This window comes from Cyprinus carpio, chromosome B17, assembly GCF_018340385.1.
Source record: "Cyprinus carpio isolate SPL01 chromosome B17, ASM1834038v1, whole genome shotgun sequence".
In the NCBI taxonomy this organism is placed as follows: Eukaryota; Metazoa; Chordata; class Actinopteri; order Cypriniformes; family Cyprinidae; genus Cyprinus; species Cyprinus carpio.
In genome coordinates, this window is record NC_056613.1 from 10965007 (window position 1) to 10976740 (window position 11734).

Genomic DNA, 11734 nt, shown 5'->3' on the forward strand with positions numbered 1-11734 from the left:
TCGATTTTTCTTGACAATCCTCATAAAGCTGCGGTTCTCTCGGTTGGTTGTGTATCTTTTTCCTTCCACTCAACTTTCTGTTAACATGCTTGGATACAGCACTCTGTGAACAGTCAGCTTCTTTGGCAATGAATGTTTGTGGCTTACCCTCCTTGTGAAGGGTGTCAGTGATTGTCTTCTGGACAAATGTCAGATCAGCAGTTTTTCCCATGATTGTGTAGCCTAGTGAACCAAACTGAAAAACCATTTTGAAGGCTCAGGAAACCTTTGCAGGTGTTTGAGTTGATTAGTTGATTGGCATGTCACCATATTCTAATTTGTTGAGATGTGAGCAAAATCATCACAATTAAAAGAACCAAAGACTTAAACTACTTCAGTCTGTGTGCACTGAATTTATTTAATACATGAGTTTCATAATTTGAGTTGAATTACTAAAATAAATGAACTTTTCCGCAACATTCTACTTTATTGAGATGCACCTGTATGTTGGGGTCCCTGATTTAAACTTTTTTCCCCCTTCTGTATGCATTTTTATTTACTTAAACAGAAGCACTTTTCCAAGAAACCTGTTTTACCAGATTATAGTCACAGCCCAAAATGGAAATGAATGGGCTTTCTGTCATAAAACTGCATCGCAGGAACTGAGATATATGTCTTGTATATTCAACATATAAATGTTACATAAATTCAGTTCTCTGTCTGCTCAAGAACACAACAAAGTCCTGATTTCACTTACTCAGAAATCGATCAAACAATTGAATCTGTGTAACTGTGGGGGAAAGAAGTCCCTCTCTGCTTTCTTCACAGATCCACCACTTCTTTTATTTCTACTCCTTCCCGTCATCATCCAACCACCCCGGGCATCACCAGATTGAACACAGCTGATTGGAACACCTGTCTCGTGATGAGAGAGGGTGAGAGACAGAAAGCATGCAAACAAAACCACATCCAACACACACGTACACAATTATAAAACACACTGAATACGGACGTAACGAAAACCAAGAATACATAAATCTATAAATGACAGCATTTCAAATTCTTACTCTTACGTTATCAATAACTGTATAGCAAATGGTACATTTAATAATTTTTTTAATACGTTTATTTATTGGACTCAGTTTAAGTTAAGTAAGAAATATAAAAAAAGTGTTCTAGATTAGCCAAATTTCTCTCGCGCGCAGTGATGATGCAATAACAACGGCGCGTTAAAGTCTCTTAACGTATATAACTTTACCTTTATATCTTTTAACTCTGCAGGACAGCGGCACTCCAGGACCGACGTTGCCTACCCCTGGTATATACCTAGTATATAGAAACTGAGAAACATAGGAGTATTTAATTTCACTAAATCAAATCTTTTAAGTTTTGCCTCAGGACAGACAAGTATTATGACAGAAATTCCTAGTTATCTGAAGACCGGTTTCTTTCTTTCTCTCCCGTAAATGCTTCACACTCCAGTCCAGTTGGTGGCGGTAATACACCATAAGTTTGCTTGTCAACCGCCATTAAATCGTACAAGAAGAAGAAGTATCTTAGCAACATTATCCGGAGCGTCTGTCATGGCGCTCGATGCTTTGTGTTTTGTTAAACCACGACTGGGACGTTTCATCAAATCACACATTTAAAATACCGTGCATGATCAAATTTTGTGTTGAAGACGAATAGAAGATGCCTCCGAGAAGGAGAGGACCTCTTCAGACGGTCCAAAGAGAAACGGATGACATCAAGAGAAAGGTTGATGATAAATGAAATTTAATTGATTGAATGAAATGTTTGTTCTTTTGCTGGTGCGCACTGGTTTTGATATTAAACCTCTAATCACTGTTATCTGTCCTGTAGGTGGACGCTTTGGTGCGAGATGCTGCTGAACCAGATGCGTCGGACAGGACAGGGACCTTGGAGAGGTAAAGACGTCTTCCCTCTGTTTTGTTTTTGAACGTCTCTACATCAGCTAGGTCAAATAGCGCATAGTTTCTGTTTTGCGGTGATTTGTAATGGTGTTGCATTTCAGGTGCAAAGAGTTACAGCGTGAAGTGGAGGAAATTACGAAGACTCTGAAGAAATTATCTAAAGTAATGTTCATGTCTGTGTATTGGTATTGTTACTTCATCTCACATACATTGATACATTTTATTAAAAAAAAAAACATTAAATATTTCTAAAATTATTTTTTTTCTTGAACATATAAACTATGTATATTTCTCTCCTTTTTTGATGAAAGTTTACTGAACCCTATACAATGTATCATGTTAGATCCTGCTGTTATTATGCTGAATTCCATGTGTGCAGGCAGATGAGCCGGCTCCAGTGGGGAATTATGACCAGTGTAAGCGGGACGAGGAGAAGCGTTTGTTGACTTTATATGAGCGTCTACAGTCTCTAGCTCTTCAGCTGCAGCCTCGTGATCAGTATGTAACCTCATTCATTCAAACAGATCTTATTCACCTGACCAGCACAGATTCCAGAGACGTTATCATGCATTCAAACAAACCATTTTTAGATCAGCATTTATCCATATGAAATAATTTAGATAACATTTTATAATGTTAATTGCCACGTAGGACGGCTGGACCAAGTTCGTCCCAGAGAGATCAGGAGAGCGAGGAGGAAAATAGTGATGAGGAAGATGAGAGCTCTGAGGATGAAGATGCTGAAGAAGAAGTACAGGATGATTATGATGATGATGATAATGCTGACAGTGGTGATGAGGATATCGGTCCAACTGCCACAGGACAGGGATCTGTCTCCTACATTGCTCTCAGTGCATTTTCGGGAGAGGAAGAAGGGGACCTCAGCATCCAGGTAACAGTCATAACATTTTATTTTAGGTGTTGAATACTTGAATTCAGGTTATTTTCTTGCACCGTACAATTTGGCTTTTTTTTGTGTTGTTTCAGAAAGGAGAGGTTTTGAAAGTTCTCTCTAAGAATAAGGATGGATGGTGGCTGGCTCAAAACTCAAAAGGCCAGAAGGGCCTGGTGCCCAAAACCTTCCTGAAGGTGCGCATTATATCACAGGCAATGTGAGTGCATTTAAATGCACAGTGTAAATGTTTGATAACACGTAACTCATGTTCACAAATTAAACAGTGTTTTTTATTATTGGGGAAAGCCATAAATGGTTTAAACAAAACTTAACCTAGATTTTTGTCTTTTAATTCACTTTAGCTTTTTATATGCACAAATTGATAATTTTTTTTAGAGTAAATTTTGACATAAAGATTGGAGGAAAAAACAACATTTCAAATCTCATTTAAACACTGTTTTCCTGCAGTTTACTGCTTTAATAATTTTTTACAGTATTATGGTGTCAATTGTCACACTATGCATATTATGTATCTTTATGATATACTTTTACATTGTCTAAATCATATTCCAGAGCAGTTCGGGACTGGTGTAGTCTGTGCACTTTTATAAATATACAAATTAAACTCTTGAATGAACAAAATAAAAATACTAATTTGCAGTCATTTAGGAATCTGTGTATAGATCATTGACATGGATAAATTGCATCTGTAAATGTACCTCAACTGTGCATTTTCAGACGTCTTCTCCACAGGATAGTGAGAGGAAGAATGAGAATGAGGATGAGGGGGAGAGTGAAGAGGAAGAGGAGGATCCTGACATAAAGTCCAGGTGATATTTCCTCTCTCTCCACTAGAGGGCAGCATTGTTTTCATATTTTGTTGTGTATAATATAGCTCACAATTTCTGAAGTTGAAAGGAATTAAACAGAAGATTAAATTCATATGCAGCATTTACTAAAGAAAATGATCAAATACTGTCTCTTGTCCAACTAGCAAAACATCCAATTGGGACACAGTGCGGAAGGCTGTTACTGAGGTATATGCTATGTAGATAATTACACCCTAAGTTCACTCAAAAATGAAAATTATGTCATCATTTATTCACCATCATGTTGTTTCAAACCCTTTTTTATTTGTATTTTTAAGAGGAATGTTGGTAATCAAATAGTTATCCATCCATATCCATCGTTACCAACATTTTTCAACAGAAGAAAAAAACTCATACAGGGTTGAAACAACTGGAGTAAATGATGACAGAATTTCAATGTTTGTGGTGAACTATCCCTTTAATAATCAAAACACTAATTATAACACACATGATCATTACTTTCTAACTAGCAGCCTCACATAGTGAAATGTGTTTGTGTGTTGTTTCTGCAGATAGATGCTACTGATGTGCTTTCAGCGATGGGTGCCATCCCACCAGGCTTCAGACCCTCCACTCTCTCCAGACTCCTAGAGGAAGGTCACTACCTGTCCCTATATTTTTCAAAACCTATAGATGAAATGCCATTTTCAGTCTTTAAAGAGCTCAGTTACCTAAAATGCAGTTTATTTGATTTTTTTTACATTATAAGATTTAGTAAAAATTCAGATTTTATAACAATATATTACAGTTGTATCATATGTATACCTCTTGTGTTTGTGTGTTTGTGCCAAGCAGGGAGATCTTATAGAGCAAGTCACTTCATTCAGCCCAAGCTTAGCCAATCACAACTCTCCTTTAAAGATCTCCATATGGACCCAGACACAGGCAAGGTACCTAACTGGAAAGCACACACTAGTTGCATTTACTAATATCCTGAATTTGTAAAAAAAAAAAAAAAACTAATATTATGAAGTTTAATTACAATTAGTGATCACAATTTAAAATTGTAAAATGTTTTACATTTTTGCCACAGCCATTACTCCAGTCTTCATTGTCACGTGATCCTTCGGAAACCGAGATCCGATTTATTTAGCAAGTAAACATTAAATTGTTTAAAAAGAAACAATAAATACATGTATAGACTTCTATTTCAAATCATTTCTGTTCTTTTGAACTTTCTATTCATCAAAGAATCCTGAAAAAATATAAAACACATTTTCCATTAAAATATTAAGATGCAAAATTTTTTTTATTAACATTTATAATATTAATAAGAACCATAATTAATAATTGAGCACCAAAAATAATAGAGCAGCAATTCAACATATTAGAATGATTTCTGAAGGATCATGTGGCACTGAAGACTACAGTTTAGAAATAGAAATAGATATGGTTATTTTAAATTGTAATAATATTTCAAATAAATCCAGCCTTGGTGAGCATAAGAAGCTTCGTTCAAAAACATTTAAAAAAAATCGTAATTATTCGAAACATTTGACCAGTAGTATATAGAGAAAGAAAGAATGTGTATGTGTGTATTTGCCCAGGTTCACGGCCGGCCATCTAGAGTGAGTTTAACCCTGACCCTGTGGAGCTGTCGAATGATCCCACCCCCCGGGGTCGGGTTACAGGTTCTCAGCAGGCACGTTCGGCTCTGTGCATTTAACGGAACCCAGGTAACACACACACACTGCTGCCCCTACAACCAGAATTATTGACCCTTTATGATCTTAAAAGAGAGAGATTTGCATACAAATGTTTCATGGAGAGCTTGAGTTAATGATTCCTGATTTGAATCTGAAATTAAGTGTTGCTCATGTGGAACAGTAATCAGGGTGGAACCATTTAAAGCTTAAACCAAATAACAAAGCATCATGGGATTAACATCTGGGTGCTTGAATTAATACAGTTGCAATCCAAAAGCATGAGTGTAAAATACTATGGCATTTTTGAGTCTTGAGTGTTAACAGTTTAATCATTACTTGGTTTCTGTATGATATTTGTCTTTCACAGCTCTGGATTTTTTTCTGCACACTGTGGACATTAATTCTATTTGATTACTTATCGTCAGGAATTTTATATTTAGGAGAGAACCAGAAAGTGTTTCAGTGCATGTTTATATATAAATGTTGGAGTATTATGGTGTAATGTCCAGCGTTCATTGTGCACAGTTCATCTTTTCTTTGATGTTTCTGAATGAGTCACTCAAGTCATTGTAAACGGCAGAACAATTCTAACACGCATTCAAAACCCATTTGTCTTCCCAACGTTAATTGCAAACAGGTGTCATGTGACACAAATGCAGTGTACATGGTGCCTTTGTTTCTCTCTCACTCATTCTTCCACCTTTTAAGTTTACTTTAAAATTTTCCTTGTCAGGTTTTGAGTAACATTCACACAGTCAGAGCTACTTACAACTCCAAGAGCCCAAAGACCTGGAGCTTTTCTCCACGGGTAAGACTAAGCTACACTTAAACACGTGCAAATGCATGAACAAAAGTCTGAGGCCACATTAAACATCTGGGATTTGAAATCTGATTTAAACCTAGAAATAAAGAAAGTTTTAAAAAGATTTTGACATTTTGAAACAGACATTTTGTTATTTATAATGAATAGAAAATATTTAAGATTTTGCACTTTAGACATATCACAAATTGTGATGCTGATAATATAATTTGTAATAAAAATATGAAATTAAAAATACAGAATTTTCACCAGTGTCTCACCTCACTGTATATACTTTTATGTAATATAACCGTTTTTCCCTGTGTGTGTATTTCAGATGACTGGGATGCTGCCCTGTCTACTGGATGGAGACTGTTTCCTGCGTTGTGATTCTGAATCTCCTGATCTTGGAATTCTGTTTGAATTGGGTGTAACCTACATAAGGAATGTGAGCAACTATTTCTTGCAATAAAAATTCTTATCATTTAAACAATCATATCACAGCACCACCCAACTCTAATCACAGAGGACATACGACCTTCATCTAACCTCTGAAAGATAAAAGATCACTTATCTTTTACCCTTTCACATATTTCCATAAACACACACAATAATCTCTATTAAAGGTATACTTCACTCAAAAATGAAAGTTCTGTCATTTACTCAATCTGGAGTCATTCCAAACATATAAAGATAATTCTTCTGTGAAACGCAAAAGAAGATATTTTGAGTAACACTGGGAACAACACTGGAGTTCATTGGAGATCCATTGTATTTCTCAATTTTTGGAACAACTGTAAATGATTAAGTAAATGATGACAATTTATTTTTTTGGCATGAACTATCACTTTACTAATGGAATAAAGTGGTGTAACTATCTTCAAGGTTTCCTTCAGTATCCAGCAAAAATCTCCTTGCGCAGGAGTAACAGGTTGCTTTGGTAAAAATGTTTGTGCTCTCTTTCAGTCCACAGGGGAGAGAGGAGACCTCAGCTGTGGCTGGGCGTTCCTTAAACTGTTTGATGAAAGTGGAGCCCCTGTTGCTCTACGGTACACACTAATTCACTTATTAGAATATGATAGATGCATAGCAGTTATTTTTTTTCCTTACATACTTACAAACTATATGCATGTGTGTGCAGGACACAAGAGCTCACTGTCCATGGTGGCACACCATTTGAGAAAGACACTGATATGGATACCACATCTACCAAAAGAGGTAACATTTTCTTACAAAAATATATACACACACACAAACAAACTCATCTCTTCTGTTCTGTCCTCAGGATATCCTACCGGTGTGTTTCAGCAGATGTTGCTGGCCAGGAAGATCCCTAAACTTGTTGTTAAGCTCAAATCAGTAAACACACGCAGCAGAGAGCTTCTGAAGTAAGAATGCATACACACTAGAGTATACAGTACATTAATGTTTAAAAATGTGGGTCAGTATGATTCTTTTAATGTTTTTGTAAAGTCTCTTATGCTCACCAAAGCTGTCTTTATTTGACCAAAAATATGGTAATATTGTGAAATATTATTACAATTCAAAATATCTTTTTCGTTTTAATTTTATTCTTGTGATGGCAAAGCTGAATTTTTGTCAGTCATTACTCCAGTCTTCAGTGGCTCATGATCTTTCAGAAATCATTCTAATGCACTGATTTGCTGCTCAAAAAAATATTTTGTATTATTTTCAATGTTGAAGACAGTTATGCTGCTAAATTTTTATGATACATTTCTGCTGGATTCCTTGATGAACAGAAGCTTCGAAGGAAGAGCATTTATTTGAAATAAAAATCTTTTTATATGCCTCTCATTTTTTTATCAATTGAATGCTTCCTTGCTAAATAATAATAATAATAATAATAATAATAATAATTTCTTTAAAAAGATCCCAAGCTTTTGAACAGTTTCTTAGTTTCCATTGTCAACGGTAGGGTTCCACAGCGTTTTTTGAGAAATATTCATGAAAAAGCAAATATGGTCTCGTTACTAAATATTTTTTTTCACCAATTATAATAAAGTCTGCTGCCAGACACTAGTAGGATGTCTGTCCACATTACATCTCCTGGCAACATACAGGCAAATACCTCCTTAATCTCACATAATTCACAAAGTAAAAAACAATAAAAACTCAAACACACACACACATCTCATTAGATCTTTTTAGTTTTGTCTTAGTGCTTGATGTGTATCTAATGTGCATAAGAGGTTTCTGTCACATCACAACACTATATACAATTTCTTTGTATCTAGCAAATGTAAATTAAAAACGTAAATGAGAATGTAAATAGCTTGGCTCTGTGTTCTACCTAGATCTGATCTGCAGCTCGGTTCTAACACCCTTCCCTGATGTTCTAGATCAGCCAGACCTGATGGATGCATTTAGGGTGAGACTGGTCAAATAAACGCACACTTTTACTTGCCCGCTTTCTCATTTAGTAATTACTATTTTTGTTTCTATATATAAAAGTATAGTATAGTTACTACCCTATACCTGAACCCTACCATTACAAGAAAAGTTTTTGCATTTTTAGAATTTATTAAAGATAATAATATTATTAAATATAATAAAATAAAATTTAAAATGAATTCTTAATTATTTAATTTAACTATAAAATAAATTACTGTTAAAAATATTTTAATTTATTTACCAGTTGAGAACATAGCCAAAGAGGGTTTTAATTGTTTACTATTTAAATTAACTTCTGGGGACAAAAATATACCATTATATACAAGGGGGTATAATGTTATAAATGGGGTAGATGTTATCAAAAGTACTAAACTTAAACTGTTTCTGTTTTACAGAAATCATGGACCGAATCAGAGATTAACCTGAGAAGATCTGATAAGGTACAGTGTGTCTGAGAGTCACACGACTGGCACAGTATTGTTTTAATGTGTTTATTCATGCTGTTTACATGCAATGTGTGTTTCTGTGTATTTCAGAGGGATATTAATGTGTTGAAGCAGATGTTTGTGAGCGTTTATATGGGCAGCGTGTTTCCATTGTTGTACTCTGCGGAGATGCCTGCTCCCTGCTGGGCAGATGAGGAAGTGGAATCTCAACGTGCTCGTATTATCTACAGCCCTTCCCAAAAAACCTCAGTGGAAACTCTGCTTTCCTCTCAATGTTCACATCAAGCCTTTGACATCTCACAGGTCACCTATGACCTCATCAGCAGTGCCCAGCACTGAGTCTAGCGAGTGACGTATCACATGGTCCTCCAAAAATGTTTGATTGTATTTTTTAGTCTTTTAAAAATGTATATTTAGATACTAAACATATAAATAAAACTGTTTAATCTCTCATACCCTGCCCAGAAAGCTCATTCACAGTTATGCTGAAGGGGAAATCATGCCATACTGTGCAAACAGCATTTGTGCGTGATTGTGTTTTTCTTCCATGTGTTTGTAAAGCATCGCATGACCTCCCGTACCTTAAATAATGGTCTATTTTTAAGTACCACACCTCCTAAATACAACTCCTCCCTCTTTCTTTCTCTCATTTATTTTCTCACACAAACTCATAACTACATGGTTTAAGTACCCACCTCTCTGTCTTTAATACAAGCCTCCTATTTAAACATATTCCACTCCTGTAAAGCAAGTCAAACACTTAAAAACCTATTCCCATTCTTTCCATGTCTGACACACTGCCTCGCCCAGCCATTCTTAGGTGTGGTGTCAGATGCTTATGAAGATGCAGACATGAATCAGCATTTATTATTATGAAGACAATGTATCGCTGATGGAAAGAGGTGTGATAATGTGCCAACTGAATGTTTAATCTTCTTGTACTGTATTATGTAAGTTAGCTGCTCACCCATAACATGTTTCTGTGCTGTATTCACTCTATTGTGAATCACAAGTACTGCTGCAACCACAAAACTGTAGATACTGAGAGGATGCGTTCCCCCAATATCCAAATACTGGTTAATCAATATGTTTTACAAACTACTTGCAATCAGTAGCTAAACTACAGTCAAGCCACTAGCAAAAGTAGCTAACTACATTGTACATACTATATATTGTGAAGAAAGCAATCTCAGAAAACACTGCAACAGAAACAAAAAATCATTCAAGGTGGCAGATGAGGCAAGAGAAATGTGTTATATTCATTCAGTACTTCTGAGTATTGATAAAAATAGTAATTTACAAAAAAAATATTAGTAACATACTCAATACCCATTTGAAAAAAAAAACAGCACACTCTTGAAAAAAAAAACAGCATATTCTTTAAAGGTATGTTTTGACACTGGAATGCTGGTTTATGCTGGTCCTTTGATGCTAGCTGGTCATGTGCTGGCAAAGGACCAGCATAAACCAGCAAAGGACCAGCTCAAACCAGCATAGACCAGCATTCCAGTGTCAAAACATACCTTACCAGCATTTGCTGGTTTTTTCAGCAGGGGTGTGGTTAGCTTAGCAACATGCTAATGTCTATCACCAATATTTGTGCCTTAAAGGAATAGTTTACCTAAAAAAGAGTGACCTGTAATAATTTACTCTGACATTACACACCAGGACAAACAATCATCTATTTGTTATATTTTCTGTTATATCCCATACACAATCTTAAACTGAAAAAGTTATGGATAAATTACTTTATATAATATAACATTGTATAATTCATGATGCTGAAATAGTCTTTCTGTGTGTGCTGAAAAAAGGTTTGTGACCAGGAAAGTATTTTTCGCTGCTGGTTTCTGTCTGCACACTCCCAGTGAGGAAATAATAGAACTATTAGAGAACTGGTCTGACAACATTCCATCTTTTAATATTAACCTGTTAGAATTTCATCCTATCCGTAAGCATAGAGTTTCTTCCCTGGCAGCTCTATGCTCATCCAGTCAACTGACAGTTACCTGTAAAATAATTTAATCTTCCATTCTCAATTTTTAAGACGACATGAACAGAAAGCTTATGAGTTGTCATAGGATGAGTAAACTTCTTCAATACATTTTTTGGGAAAATGTGAGTATTTAATGTACGTGTGTCTCGGCCTGTCTGAAGGGGTGGGATTCCAGACTGTTCATATTTCACCACCACACAGGAAACCTGAGTTAGTAAGATGACACGCCCGGGTGACCTGCTGCTGTGGTGACAGAAAAGCATTGGAGCCCAAAGTCAACACACACACACACACTGTCTGGACAGAGACGAAAGATGTTTGAAATAATTATACGATTTCTTTTAATTCCAAATTAATTTAAAGAAAAATTGTGTAAAGTCACACCTCAAGTATAATGCAGTGTGTAATTGTATGTGTGCTCCTATGTGTTGATATAGTCTCTAAAATCAAATTTGCTTTTAATTAAGCAGAAAATGTTCTAAATGTGCTTTCAGATGAAATCCCATTTGGTCTATTATACCTAAAATCCCTGAAACTTTGTATAGGATGCATGCGGAATTCCTCAACCCTTAGCAAAATGCATTATGGTGCATTGCAGGCTCGATCTCCATAAAGCAGACAAATTTGCTCAAGGTCACTGAGTTAAGAGGTCATCCCACCTTGGGATTGAATCATTCACTTTGGAGCTTTTAGTATTCAGCATAATTAACAATGTGTAAAATGCTTTTTTCCTTTTTAAAATGGAAACCAATTTCTAC

General features: G+C 35.6%; 1 protein-coding gene across 1 annotated transcript; it reads left to right on the forward strand.

The window, feature by feature from the left end:
• Positions 1 to 1303: 1303 nt before the first annotated feature.
• On the forward strand, positions 1304 to 9433 carry nphp1 (nephronophthisis 1). Its single transcript, XM_042742187.1, is given in 21 exon segments — positions 1304 to 1737; positions 1843 to 1907; positions 2015 to 2075; positions 2293 to 2411; positions 2565 to 2805; positions 2901 to 3002; positions 3547 to 3638; positions 3803 to 3845; positions 4190 to 4274; positions 4473 to 4567; positions 5225 to 5353; positions 6057 to 6131; positions 6460 to 6570; positions 7089 to 7171; positions 7264 to 7340; positions 7408 to 7510; positions 8146 to 8160; positions 8162 to 8250; positions 8432 to 8511; positions 8930 to 8974; positions 9071 to 9433. Coding segments are annotated over 21 exon segments (2025 nt in total). The 5' UTR covers positions 1304 to 1671; the 3' UTR covers positions 9320 to 9433.
• The last annotated feature ends 2301 nt before the right edge of the window (positions 9434 to 11734 follow it).